The following is a 15,325-nucleotide window of genomic DNA, read 5'->3' as shown; positions in this document are numbered from 1 at the left end:
CGCTAACCAGAGGCTCCTGTTACTGCTTATCAAGCCAAATCAGTGAATTCACTGGCTAACAAAAACGTAAACATCCACAGTTAACAATATTGACATCTTTACATAAAGGCTGTGATGGTGATTTGAGTATAATTTGCATTCTTACCACTAAGGAGGTTATATTTTGGTGTGTGTGTGTGTGTCAGCCCATTAGTTAGCAGGATTATGCAAAAACCTCTTGACAGATTATTTGAAACTTGGTGGAAGGATGTGAAATGTGTCAGAGAAGAATTCATTTTTTTGTGAGGATCTGGACCGGGGAAGTGTTTCTTTCTATAACCTTGTGTTTTTCAATATTTTTCTTTGATTTCTTAAAGAATAATTCATGGATGTTAATGAAAAAATACACATGTTTAGGGGACTGATATTTCTGAGTGTGTGCAATTTGTTGAAGCCCCCAAAACAATGAAAACACTGAAATTTAATGTGGTTTCATAAGGTGTCTTCTACGTCTTTGGTTAGTTTTCTTCATCCATAGATATTTGCCATCTTTTTTTGTTGTTATTTTTGTTTTGCCTCTCATCACACCCACTCACTAGTGGTTAATCCTCTGGAGGATCCCCTGCTATACTCTCTCGTGGGCTCATTCTGACATTATCAGGAGTTTTATCCATGTGGCTGCAGGAGAAACTCCACAGAATGTCTGGAACAATTTACGTTTGCTTTCTCTCATAGGGAATAATTCTGGATAATTCTAGGAGATTGTCTGCAGTTCAGTGCTTGTCTGAAAGTATACTGACTCACTGATTACTTTTAACTGATTATTGTACTTAATATTGAAAGCAGCAGTTAGTGAAGCCCAACACACCCTGCAGACTTTTCATAATAAAAGCCTTCCAGGCCAAAGAGAGAGCTTGTTCCCTGTGAACAGCTGGGGAGGTGGGTTAATGTGAATCAGGTGGAGGAAGTGTTGAGTTTGCATTACAGGTGCAGAGTGGAAAACGGGGCGGTTTCTTACTTTATCAAATCTATTATGTAACAGCTGAGGTTACCTAGGAGTCACTGTTGACTGTTTGACTTTTCTTATTGTGATGCACATAGTCTTACACCTTTGAATCTCAGTCACCTTACATGTCCTGGGCTGAAAATGAATCACACTGTGACCTCTGGAAGATTAGCCACGCAAAGAAACATCCTCCCACCAAGAAGCTCTGTGCGACTTGGGGTGTACGTTTCCAGAGTAGCCCGGCTTCACCAGCCAACCATTTCACTGTCATCAAGTCTATTTTGAGTTGTAAGTGTTTTTGCCTCACTTATGACACAACCCTTCTCAAGACCGTTTAATTGAGTTTTGAGGAAATGTCACCTCCTGTTGCCCCTTTGTGTTTAACTCAGTTGCCATGACCCAGATCTTCCAAACCTACCCACTTATGTAACTGCACTCTTCCCCTGTTTGAAGATACATACACAGACACACACACACACAGACACACACACACACACACACACACACACACACACACACCTCAACCCAAAAGCATGTTTCCAAAACCTGACTTTTTGTCACACATCACATTATATCACATTGCATTTAGTCAGGAAGTCATCCATGCTTATCAAGTCCACCTTATGTAACTAACCTCCTTAAGTCCACGATGCTGCACCCTATGTTAAGCAGAGGCAGCTGCATCCACTACCACGCACACACAATACATCCTGTATATCCCACACGTTCACACAGATCTATAATCATTATTATTAAATGCACGCCTTAGAGTAGATTGTACAATTGATGGATGCATGTGCATTCTAGTCTTCACTCAAAATCATATACAGTGTAATCATGCATACACACACACACACACAGCAGATTTTTGTATTACAATTATCTGATTTTTGAGTGATTCAATTGAAACACAATAAATAATCATTAATATACATTTTTATGTTATTGCCAAGGCAGTATCACAAATCAATTAACTAATTTCCATTTTTACATGACTGCTATGAATCATACCGTTTTCTAACATCTGTTATTATCACGTATTCAGTTCAATACATAAACGTTTAATTTTCAGAACTAATCTGTTTTAAACATTTTGACATGTTTGATCTTTTTTGGGCTGAGCTGAAGTTTCAGCTTTAAAGACCAAATCTTTGTGTACAAAACCCGACAGTGTCAGAAAAACCCAATCACGTCGATACTGCCAATAGCTTGTCTGAACCGCTGCGTTTAGAGAAAACAAACACAGATTAACTGTATTTACAGACAATTTCCTGCTGTGGAAACCATGAGTGTTCATGTTGTGTTTTTTATTTTGATGCCAAAGATACGGGGATAAACCACCAGTCCTCTTCCCTGTTTTTCCTACACACAGAGACACACTCACACACGATGCTGGTGACTGTGTGATCTATCAGCTGCTGGGCAGGAATGGCGTGGCCCCGGCCCGGCCCGATAAGCTCATTAATCAGGCAGGGAGAGGAGTGGGTGGAAGGAGGACATCAGCAGCGAATCTCATTATTTTACTTCACAGCACTGCTAATCAGTACATCTATTGATGATGACCATTCCCATTCAGTAAGAGGAAGATTACTGTTTCTGTAACACGGAGGGAAGACGGCAGTCGCACTTAAGCATCAACGTGAACAATATGTGCTCTCCGGGTGGAAAGATGTTCTCCCATCTCACCACGCATTCATACACACAAAGACGCTGTCTCACAAACACACACACACGTACATGCATGTCCTTGCAACTGTCTCAGCGGTGAAATTGTGTTTTTATTTTTTGGTCCTTTCCTGTCCAGCTTCTTGTCACTGGCAAGACAAAAGAAGCAGTTTTTAAGTGTCATTGACCTTTAAAAAAAATGTGTGGGTGGCTACCAGTGTGTCTGTGTGTGCATGTGTCTGCATGTGGGTATATTGTGTATAGTACAAAGAGTCTGAAAGTACACAAATCTTAAATGGAATTGAATATGAATAAGATGTGAAAATATTGTGGATATAGATTTTGCCTTGAAATGTGTATATGTTGATTAAATTCTGTCAGTAACTAATGGGTGATAATTGAGACTTGAACAACATAATTACAGGTTCATTTTGACAAGCAGCATTCATTGTTAATTCCCTCTTATGAAACCAGTGATGGCAGAAAACATAAATATGAGGAATACCATGGTAACATGAAATCAGCAAGATGTTGTTTTGACTCTTATAAGGGAATATTATATTTTCATGAAACTTGGTAAAGACCTTCACGTTCCCTACAGGTGGCACGGTGGTGCAGTGGTTAGCGCAGTGTTCCTCACAGCAAGAAGGTGCCTCGCTCGAAGCCCATTTCGGCCAGGCTCTCTTTTTGCCAGTTCGCATGTTCTCTGTGGGTTTTCTCAGGCTTCCGGGGTTTTCCCCTGAGAACTCTGTCGTCCTCCCACAGTCCAAAGACAATTAAGACATGCAGATAACGGTTTGGTTAATTGGAGAATCTAAAATGGCCGTATTTGTGAATTGTTTTTCTCTGTACAGCGGCCCTGTGTTTTGGCTGGAGACCTGTTCATGGTGTGCCACTTGCCCAATGGCTCCTTGGGATAAGCACTATAGGCAATGGATGGAGGAAATACCTTATGTTGTGGTGTCCTGGCTCGGTGACGACTTATATTCACAGTTAGAAAATTTACTGGAATTTGTTTTTAAGTTAAATATCTTAAGGAAATTAATTTGCTTTGAAAATGTGATGTTTAGTATCCTGACATTACCAGTGCATATCGTTAGGGACTTATTCATGAGGAAAACAAGCTAGAAACCCTCCTAGAAAGAATACTTGTCCCCTGAGAGATTTTTTAACTTTTCAGTGTACGGCTCAGCCTAAACAGAGAATACAAATGCATGAAAGTGAGAAATGGGTGCACTGCAATGTCGGGCGTATACAGGGTTGCAAGTCATGCATGGGTGTGTAAAAACAGCAAGAAGAAGTGTGTAAATAAACAAACAGTCGGTAGAGGTGGAGGTAAAGTTAGACGGGCTCGCTGCCGAAGTGACGGGCGGACTCGGTGCTAATGATCCACCGCCACCTCCCGCAGGAAAGTTTTTGGAACAGATGGTTGCCTTTGTGTGCCAAGCTGGTGGCAGTCCTCCTCTCCTTTCTCATCACGAGACTGTCACACGTTTCCTTGATGGACGGCCGCAAGCAGCCAGTGACCCGCTAAGTAGAGGAGCCGAGAACCGCCACAGCTTTTCTGGCGGGAGGAGCAGAGGCAGAGGTGGACCCGGCTGTTATGGTATGCGAGAGACATAGAGAGCGAGAGAGAAAGAGAGAGAGCGAGATGGTGGTTGTAGGAGAAACAAAGCAAGTGCAGAGCAGTGGGAACACGGGAGAAGGAGAAGAGGAATTCCTCCCCTTCCCTCTGTCTTTTCCCCTCCTCCTCCTCCCCAGTGGTATTAATTAACAGCAGCAGATGAGCAGAGAACGGGAGCCTGAAGGAGATCAGGTTCATGTCAGGTTAGCTCTCTCTCTCCTTCAGGCTCTCTGTCTCTCTGTTTCTGTCTCTCTCTCTCTCTCTCTCTCTCGCTTTCTCTATCTCTCTCTACCCCTCTCTCTCCCTCCCTCTCATTCACACCACACACTCTCGCACAATAGGAGGTGTTACAAATCGTAGAAATGGAAGCTCGCCCTCATTATGGCCAGAACTATATTTGAAACAGAATTTTCACAAAGTCCAGTTTAACACCCAGTCCTTAGCTCAAACTTGTACCATTCACTTATTCAAATAATCCATTCAAAGCACAGAGAACACCAGTCAGAGTCACCCCACAACAACTCACACTCACATCCACACCCTCACACGTCTGACAAATTAGTATAGGCCTCCTCCAAGTTAGCAGATGGGTATTTCTCCTCACACTGATGTGTTTAAGAGCTCATTTGTCTGGTACGTTTGGTTTTAATTAGTTATTTAATATGATAAAATCAAGATCATAAGTCATGATTGACAGCTAAGACTGACTCACAATTGGTTGAGCGCATGTATTAGCAAGACCTCGCTGCCACGACTCCATCCCCAGATAGTAACTGCGCGGACACTGGCTTTAAATGTGCAGCATGGCCGGGATATTTCTGGCGTTGATATTGGGAGGATTTTTCAATTTTTTTATAGAATTAGCAATGATTCCTAAGATGTTGTTATCCAACCTATAGTTAACAATAAATAAAAAAATAAAAACAGCAGTAGGAATTAGGAAGATAAACTTAAAATGTAGAAATAAATGCATATCCTTTCTGAAACGTTTGTTCTCTAAAAGTGTTCTCTAAAAGTGTTCTTACTGCTAAACGTAGAAAATGGAGAAACTTTTCCCAAAGAAAGAATGTATAGTAGTATACACAGTTAAAAATACTGGTGAGCAGTTCAGCCAATGTAATTGTTCCTTCTCAAACTGTGGAGACTCTCTTTTATTTCCCAAGAAGTAAAATATACTATAAACTAAATATTTTATATCAGAAATATTTCTGACCCCTGAGATTTCACTTGTGACACCTCTGCCGCTTAGGGTGAAGAGGACAGAATGTTGAGTTCCTAAAGGCAAAGGGTTGTGTTGTTCCAGTGAACACCATAGACTGGGACCAGAATCAGGGTGAATGTAATTTGCTTGTTGGGAAAATGGATTTACTCTGTAACAATCTTTTGTCCTTTTCCTCCCCTTCCTCTCCCTCTGTTTTCCCTCCGACCCCCTGTCACTCCCTGCAGAATTCTATACGACACAACCTGTCCTTGAACAAGTGTTTTCTCAAAGTGCCTCGCTCCAAAGACGACCCTGGAAAAGTAAGTATTTCCCAAACAATGTAATGCGACTGAGAAGCTCAGCATGACATACGGTGTGATTCACAGGGAAAATGCAAACCTATTTCCGCGGACCTACAAATAAGGCAGAGGCTAGAGCGATTACTTTTCACGTGTTCGCTCGCCCTCGTGCCGCGTGTGCGCACAGTGTCCGCACTTAAAAGCAATTTGTAGCTCCGTAACTCGGGCTGTGCTGAATGCATAATGCTTGTTTCTTTATTTTCCATGGCTCCTCTGATATAGATTCTGCCAAGTAATAATGTGACACCGGCAGTAATGAATAATATGTATATGTAGGTACACTCCTTCAGAGGGGAGGCCATCCACACATGTGTTATACTGTATTAACCCCCCCTCACACACACACACACACACACACACACCCATACACATTCGGAGGACGTTTTTGATAGGTTTTTTCGTTTGATAACAACAATTTGTCAAGCCCTTGTTTGTGCTGAATCGAAGGAATCGCTCAGACAGGGGAAAGTATATAATTACAGCTGATCAATGAAGCTTGTCCTCACAACACTTTTTATCAAATGCTCAAATGTCTACATGTCAGGTCATCACATGGTTAACATGGGGAGCAAACAAAAAGTAATCGGCATGCCCCAAACTTTTTCATCGAGCTTTCTAAAACTCATTTTGTTTGGGGTGGGGGTGCGGGGGGGTGTCTCCGGGCTGCGGGGATTTTGGAGCCATTGAAAAATGAATTAGGGGGAAGAAGGTTTAAATAATTCAAACAAAATCCTTGGGCTTGAGTGGAGGCCCATAGTCTGCCAAAGACAAAAAAGCAGAGAGCGGGCTCCCCCCTGATTAGACCGACTTGGACCTGACTCGCACCTTAACTCAGACCGTGGATCGAAGCGGTCGATACCTCGGCGGTGGAGTGAAGAGAGAGGGGTGGGGGGATGGGGGGGTGGGGGGGGGGTCATCTGTGCCAAGTTGAACGTACACGCTCTGTTTGAAGCCATAGAGAGAGGGGAGAAGCTAAATCATGCATGTGCTAACGTTAATTGGCTGTGTACTGTTCAGTGATGTGGGACTGAGAGACAGGGGGAGGAGAAGCAGTGAGTTTGAGGGAGGGAGGTGTGGAGCGGGCCGTGTGTGTTTGTGTGTGTGTTTGTGACTGTGTTTGTGAGAGTGTTTGTGAGTGTGTGGCCTAGATGAACCTCCTGAATTCAGTCTGCAGCTTTGGACCTCCTTGGGAGGGAAGAGGGAAAAAAAATGAAAGGGAGAAAATAAAATAAAATCAGACCAGGAGGAAATCAAGGACCTAAAAGCAATTGATTTCCTCCTCTCTCACTGAATGTGTTTATTTTGGAGGCTGCTGCGTTTTAAACATTTTGTATCAAAAGGATTTCAGTGGGTTTTCTGGGGAGAGGAAGCGGCAGCATGCGCCGCAGTATAACTAAAGTGAGAGAAAACTGATTGGATACAGAGCTGGAATAACAACAGATACGTTGGTTTTACGGGACGAGAGGGAGATCCATCCACTGCACTGTTTTCCTTTAGTGACACGATTCCCTGTGTATTAAAAAAAAAAAAGAATTGATACAATCCTCAAAAAGAATAGAGATGTTTACGTCAGAAACGGATGAAAATGTGTCAGCGAATGTGATGGATATAAAATATAAATTGACAGATACAAACTTATAGAAATGAATGCAACATTAATAATACCCATACATCTGGTCCGTACATAGTGGTCCCATTTTCAGGATCTTCTGACTGGCTTGAATCAATTATTGACTAAATAAAGTGATTTTAACAATCAGCTGCACGGGATCCTGAACAAAATCTAATCTCCTCATGGAATATGTGTTAGTTTATTTATAAGCGTCCTCTTGTTGTGGCATTGTGTCTTTCATATACTTCATATATAATTATAAGTATTTTCAAGCACTGTGTCTAGTGAGAATTTTTGGTTTTTACTCCGTTCACTTTTACATAAAAAAATGAGAGAATAGGTACCGATCACGATTGACTATTTATCTATGGTCTTAAACCTACAGAGCAAACACAAGCATATGAGAAATAAACAACAGCTTCCACCAAACGTGAGACCTCACAACGTGTTTTTTGTTTGTTTCACTCTCCAGGGTTCCTACTGGGCCATAGATACCAACCCTAAAGAAGACACAGTTCCCAGCAGGCCCAAGAAAAGACCAAGATCTGGAGAAAGGGTACGTACCTGAACCACGTTGATTTGAAAAGCTCTATGATGTGATGAATATGTCTGCACCATACTAAGAACCTGTCGGTTCAATGTGAATATTACATACACTTGTTGAACCGCTAGGTTTTTGTAGAGGATGTTCAGGGTGAAGGTGAAGTTCACAGAATGTAATAAACAAAACAAGTTATCCTTCAGAGCTAAGGCATGGTAATTGCTCTGAACTAATTCCGACCCTGAGCAGGTAGTTGCCCCCGTCTTACTCAGACTGAGCCTGGGTCCAGGTCAGCTGCTGCCTGAGCCTGTTAAGGAAGACTGAGAGGTCCAGAGAAATCAAGCCAAACTATCTTGATTGCCCCCTGGTGGCTTGTTGCACTATAGGTTGTAAATCCAGTGATACAGAAACCTAAGGTGGTTGATGTGAGGCAGTTCTAATCACATTGATGTTTAAATGTTATTAATAATTAGTTATTTGATGTTATAAAAAAGGTGAAATGTCATTATTGACGCTTGTGAGTGACTCACAATTGGTCAAGCAAATAAATGCGCCACCATGGCTCCATCCCCCAGTTGCTATTGCACAGACTCGGACTCCATTCCCAATCATATCCGCCATATTTTGGCTTCATTTGTGAAGGATGGGAGAAAGTGGAGACACATCCAGTCTATGGGTGCAGACATCACGGAGTCTACTCCACGACTCAAGGTGGTGGAATGATTTAATGTTAAAGAGCAGCATGAAGGGTTTTTGGCCAAAGATCGAAATTCGTTTTTCACAACAAAACCATCAGTTTCCATCATCAAAGCCATGATTTTGCGGACAATACGTGTCAGAAATGTATTGTCGTGGGATAAACCCCTTGAGATGTATCACCTCGTTTTTAGGTCTTAAAAAGGTCTCATAAAGATGCAAGCACTGTCAGAGAAAGCGTTGCTGATATAGCAGTGTGAGATGACACAGGAGCACATCGGGAAAATCTCTTTGCACTTGAAACGTTTCAGAAATATTTGACTTGTCGTTTTTTTCCATGCTACACTGACAAAAGGATAAAACAGCAGATCAGGTGTTTTAAGTTCTGACGGCGCAGTGAAACGCTTTAGTCAACCAGACTCTTCCTGTTAGAGTCTAACTGAGTAACGCAAATCAAATGATCATTTAAAACCCATCAGTAAATTCATTTTTTTATTCGTCTATGTTTAATTTGAGTGATTCAGTGGTTTACATTTACCAAGTTTTCTTGACCAGGAGCTCATGGTGCCCACAGCACCTGCACCACAGGTTCCGGGATTATGAGCTAGATCAATGATACCTAGGAAAAAAACTGACCACTAGCCGACCCCTCTACATCCATGTGATAGGCTACCTGTGGTACTAATTAACCTCTCTGTGGAGGGAATGAAACAGGCAGGTTCCTATATTCCTCCCTTTGTGGATTTGTTTTCTCTTCTGCATGTTACGCTTGTTTGAAGGGTCTCTAACAGTCTAACTGTCTACTGCACCAGAACCAGATGATAGTTTAATAGGATCTGTTTGTGGTACTACTTAGCAAAGCCACAAAAATATGCACCATTTTCCTGTCTGTGGTGAACAAGCAGGTTTGTCCTTGCTTTGTACCATTTGGCTGATAGCAAGACTTAATATGGGATCCTCTCCCCCCATTTTCTATTTCCAAACTAGAACCTGAAATGTAATTCGGGCTTAATAAATAAAATAAAACAAAAATATAGCGAAATATATAAAACTTGAAAATGTTTCTATCTAATAATTAATAATAGTTGACAGAGGGCATGTTCACAACAACAGGCGTATTCACAGCCACACCATTGACATCTGATTCTAGAGTTTGAGATTCTGTATCGAGCTTAAACGAATAGAACCGAATCGAACTTTAATAAACAGGTGAACAGCACCAGAGGTCGTGCAGCCTCAGAGTTCAGTGGACTGAGTTCTGCAGCCGGGCAGCAGTTCAATTACTGCAGGTCACTTGAATAGTTTCAGGAGGAAAGCTGCAACCAGCATCACCAGCAAAGCAAACAGCTCATTCCAAACAGGCATGTTTAACACGGACACTGCACTATTTCAAAAGTAAATGCACATCTTGCAAAAATATCTGCAAACATAAACACAGACACTGATGTTTGTGAAAGACTAATATCGGCTTATCAATAAACCAGTCGGGCTCTAATGCCAAGTGCCAGAACAGAAGTCAAGCATGTTCTCTCAATGAAACAATGGCATGATTGTATGTTCCTCCAGGTCAGGTGGGTTTGACTTGCATGTTATAAAATATCAACCACAGACTCTTGCTATTTCCAGGATTTCACAGAAACAACAGAAAAAACCTAAGTGACGTTTTAGGGTTGAAAATTCGTTTGATTGACAGCTCCTGAGGCTAAATATACATGTAACCCTGCATCAGCTCAGCAGAATACAGCTGCTGTCGAGTCATTAACCTGAATACAGACGCATGAGGTATCACATGTTTTACATGACCTCTATCTGCCTGCATCTATGTTGTTTTGAGTCTTTATCTCTGACTACTGTATATTTTGTATTTAGCTGCCTGTGTCTTTAGCAGCTGAGTAGCTGCTTCCCAACTAGTGTTGGTGTATTGACGGAAATATCAAAATAAAGATTGTCTATAAAGAAACATGATAAACAGATGAAATTCCTTTTTGAGCATAACCTCAGCTCGAACTCCAACAATATACAGTGCATACTACACATTTCTATGTGAGTAAACAAACAAAACCAAATAATTACATCTGCTAAGGAGGTTATGTTTCCACTCCTTTGTGTTGGTTAGTTTGTGTGTTTGATTGTAAGCAAGATTATGCAAAAGCATACAGATTGATAACCACGAAACTTGGTGGAAAGATGTGAGATGAGTCAAGGAAAAAACCATGACATTTTGTCACTGGATCCAGATCAGTGGGCGGATCCAGGAATAGTTTTTTACTTTCTTTAACATTCAGAGTTAGGGTGTTTTTCAGCATTTTCCCCAATTTTCACATGGAAGAATTCATGGATCTTAATGACAAAAAATCTTGAATATTTGGTGTGGCTGGATCTGCTCTCCTGAGAGCTATTCTAGTATTTGAGAAGGAATCTAGGTCCTCTTCGTCTCCAGGTAGAACGACAACACTTTCTTCAGCCATGGTTGAGCAACCAATTAGTGAAATCAGCCCATGTGCTGGGCCTGGCTGCATCCAAACATCGACGCTGAAGCTCTCTGAGGTTTTTCGGAATGTACACCACAACCCTCTTTGTCATTGCATTAAAGAAAACCTGCATGTTCTTTCATCACGATGCAGCACAACGAGTCATCTCCCTTCCTGCCTCATCCCGTGTCTCTGTCACCGGTTGTGCATCTTGATCATTATCTTTGTGTGTGTCTGCCACTCCTTCCCCTCCGCCGCTGCCTCCTCCTTGCCTGCATCGCCGTCTCCTCTCCAGGGAACGCAGGCAGGCGGGGATCGGCAATGTGCACAATCACAGTTGTTCATGGGAGGAAGATTTGAGGTAAAATAGAGAGGAAAAAGACGGGTGTGGGGTAGAAGGAAGCGTGAAAAAAAAAAAAGGATGCAGGGGGAAAAGAAGTGAAAAAGACATCAAGGTAGTGAGAGCATGAGGAAAAAGTCAAGCTGCAAGGGGAAGGAGGGAAACAAGTGAGAGGGGGAGGAGGGAGAGTATTCCAGGCTTGTGTTCCAGTTAATTACCACAGAAGGCCCCGGGGTTGCCATTAGACATATTTTCTTCACCAACGATTTTTTTTTTTTTTTTATTACAAACATTAATTAATTCAGAGGCTTGTCATCTCTTCTTACATGGATGGGCCCTTCGACCCCTTTTTTTTACGCCTCACTTGCACCGCTGGCAGACACACTGTGGGCTGTCACATGGGCTAAGGAGAAACAGGGAGGTTTTAAGTGGTAAGATTTATAGCAGTGTTACGGCCTGGGAAGAAAGAAAAAAAACCCTGGGCTGAATATGTCGTGCTGTTTTCACTGGGGTTTTGTTACACCTAGGCTACACAGTCAAAGTCTTTAAAGTCTCCTGATGACAGCATCTGTGCAAGTGGAAATATTTGAAGTTGACAGCGGGGCTAAACGTCAGCTGCATAAATGCATTGTATAAATGTGTAGACAGGCAGTGTACACTTAGTTTAGTGCCTGTGCCCCCAGCATAATCAGCCCCTTTCATTTCTTCCATGCCTCCGTCTGTCCGTCACCACTCAATTATCTCACCACCTATTCTTCCTCTTTTCCCCTCCTTCTCCCACAAGCCTTCCTCACTCCTCTCTTCACCTCCACATTGTCTTCTTTTTAAGTGCCTCCACCAGGGAACCGGCAACCCGTTTCGCTTGGAGTTTATCATAAATTAAAGATTGCATTGTTGCCAACCAATCCTCTTACTGTAAGCAGTTTGGGAAGGCAGGCGAGCTGCCTTGAACCCTGAAAGGAGTCAGGCAAGGAGAGAAAATATTGTCCTCATTTTCTTATTGCTTTCTTTCTTTCTTTTTTTTTCTGCAGGCGTCAATTTAGCCCCTCATCGATCTTTGAATAGTTCCCAATTTCCCCGCACTCATATCCCCTACTTTTGCTTTGTGTGAGGACGGCTGAAAAAATGAACTGCTGGTGAAAAGGTTTTAGATGTGTGAATAATACATGAGGATGGCTTGATTTATCTTATCAAGTCGAGTGATGTGTTCACAGTCCAGGCTGCATAAGTGTCCACTGCCCAGCCTTTAAAATGAAGCGCACCTCAACCAGTTCACATAGAGGAGCCTGGGGCGCGGTGATGATTCAGGAAGCTTCGTACAGAATCGTGAACTGGCATCTTTCAGAAAATTCTCATAGCCGTTGTCACGTTTCATTGCCGTCCTCATTTTTACTGCCACTTTCCTGCGTGTGCAGTCAGTGGAGGACATATTCAAAATGATTTAGCATATTAATGAATAGTAAACTCTTAACAGCTAAGGGTTAAAAGGTATTTGTGCACTTAGTCACCAGAAAAAAAAGATAACTTGCACTACTGCACTCTGCAATTCTTGACTTGCCCTTTACAATCCACAAGCAGTGATGAAGGCCTCCTTCCCTGTGATGACTCTGGGATTATTGTCATTCATTTTTTATTCCATGGCCTCTGATAGGAATGGTTTGACCAATCCCAGTTAACAGAGAAAATACTCATGTTTTACAAAGCATTTGGTGAAAATTGTATTATATTTATAAGTTGCCTATTAATGATGAATTCACCTTTTTTAACCAATATATCCCTGCCTTACATGAGAGTACAGAAACTCCTGCGAAAACTAATCTACATCTTTTTGCAGAGTCAACTAACGACTTTGAAACTATTTTGATGGTACATGAACTTAAAATAGGAATAATGACATCTACCTGCAGATGGTGGTACAAATGTTATGGATGTTTTAATGGGCCAGCAGGATTTATCCTGGTGCTGCTGATAGTCAGTGTGCATGTGTGTGTGTGTGTGTGAGGGGTAGAGATTGCTGCACGTAGCTCTACACTGAAGAAAAGGCACAAAACAAAGTTTGAGACCTTCTTATTTTAGTATCATTATGAAACTCTTGCCGGGATGTCACTTTTATTCAAAATGTGAACATTCATTCAAGAGAAAAGTTCATATTCATCTCTAATGACCTGCAGCACAGGGCGCGGCAATTCCCCATTCTTTCTTCCCATTTCATGACCAAAAATAACCAGAAAGTATTGATATAGATATGACTTATAATGGCCCTGCTATTGGATCACAATCAAATTCTTCACTGTTGGCCACCACTAGACTGTGGATTCATTAGTGAAACGAATAATTCAGTGCAGCAAATTTAGGTTTATAATAGAATAATATAATAGGATGAAACAACTGTATTCATTAGCATCACACTGGTTTTATTATCGCACCACGATGGCACTCTGTGCCACTCTTCACACTAACACCACAGGTTCCTCATATGTAGTAGATGATCTGATTGGATTTGGGAGCATCTCTTTGCATATGTCTTCATATTCATGACCAAACACTAATTTCCTTGAAAGTGAAATAACTCCTTATAAATACTGTGTTGACATAGAGATGAATGAGCAGAATGTTCCCAATTACCAGTTTTTCCAAACGTTTAATTTAATTTTCAACCTCTCAGATAGAAACTCCATTCAAATCTGTGAAATAACTCCTTAACGCTGTATTCTAAATAGTTCAAATTGATAACCGTTGTATGCAAAGACAAAGTGTTGCCAATGCCATTAAACTCTTAGCAATTTAAGGAGCTGATTATCTTAATTAGGAAGAAAGTGATTGTTCTCATGAACATGGTCATTTCAGGATAATACTGAGTTCAAACCTCCTTTCTGAAATTGTGCCTTGCTACATAAAAATGCACAATATTGTTTTTAAAACAGATTTTACTTAAATCTTCTATTAGCACCCTTTATGACAGATCAGATGATATAAACACTTACTGATTATCTGTTATTGATAACATTAGCAATGGCTCTGTTTTATTCCCAGCAAGATATGTCAGTGTGTCAGTATAAGCAAATAGCACGACTCTGACACTGTAGCAGCTAATTGGAATCAGCCATCATGATTTTACTGTGCAGACCTGTGCTTTTAATGCTGTGACATGTCGAAAGGTCTTTGTCGCTAGAAGCAAAGATTAATTTGGTGTCTTAATTATTTATTTGATAATCTGTTCTCCGTCAGGCATCTACTCCGTACAGCCTGGAGTCGGAGTCTCTGAGGATGGACTGCATCATGTCAGGAGGGGCGTCTCCCACTCTGGCCATCAATGCCGTAACCAACAAGGTATGTTACCACCTTGTGTTATGTGTATTCGTGTGTGTTGAGATTTGTATGTATGAGCAGACAACTCTGTAGATGTGTAAATTTGTAGCAATCAAAAATCAAAGAGTTAAAGACTTTCCCTTTCTGTTTGGAGGGGCATGTGTTACACTTTCTGTGGAGATAATTGATCTACTTTCCATATATATTTTTGTTATATATTTTCAGTTTAAAATGCATGAAAGGCTGATCTTGTCACATGTGCATATTGGCACTAATTGCACTAAGTGTGATGTAATTTGATGAATTGTACTGTATGTGGTGCGGCTGGAAACTAATAGGATTTCATAGCCTCTCGAAGACTTTCATCCTGCAACTCTTAAACTTGAACAGTACAAAAAAACACAGGATACAGTCACGGACCCTGCATGTTGGTTCTTTCAGGGATAGTCCACTGCATTTATTCAGAGGTTAATGCTAATGTCCAAACACACCATGTTAATATAGTGGTAAAAAGAATACTGG

General features: G+C 41.4%; 1 protein-coding gene across 1 annotated transcript in view; it reads left to right on the top strand.

The window, feature by feature from the left end:
* LOC133956108 (forkhead box protein J3-like) overlaps positions 1 to 15,325 on the top strand; it is a 45,619-nt gene that overhangs the window by 8,636 nt on the left and 21,658 nt on the right. Inside the window, exons 2-4 of the mRNA XM_062390943.1 lie at positions 5,721 to 5,795; positions 7,919 to 8,002; positions 14,723 to 14,824. Coding sequence (XP_062246927.1) covers positions 5,721 to 5,795; positions 7,919 to 8,002; positions 14,723 to 14,824 — 261 coding nt within the window. The remainder of the gene's footprint in view (positions 1 to 5,720; positions 5,796 to 7,918; positions 8,003 to 14,722; positions 14,825 to 15,325) is intronic.

This window comes from Platichthys flesus, chromosome 7 (assembly GCF_949316205.1).
Source record: "Platichthys flesus chromosome 7, fPlaFle2.1, whole genome shotgun sequence".
Classification (NCBI taxonomy): domain Eukaryota; kingdom Metazoa; phylum Chordata; class Actinopteri; order Pleuronectiformes; family Pleuronectidae; genus Platichthys; species Platichthys flesus.
This window is presented reverse-complemented; position numbering and strand designations above follow the sequence as displayed.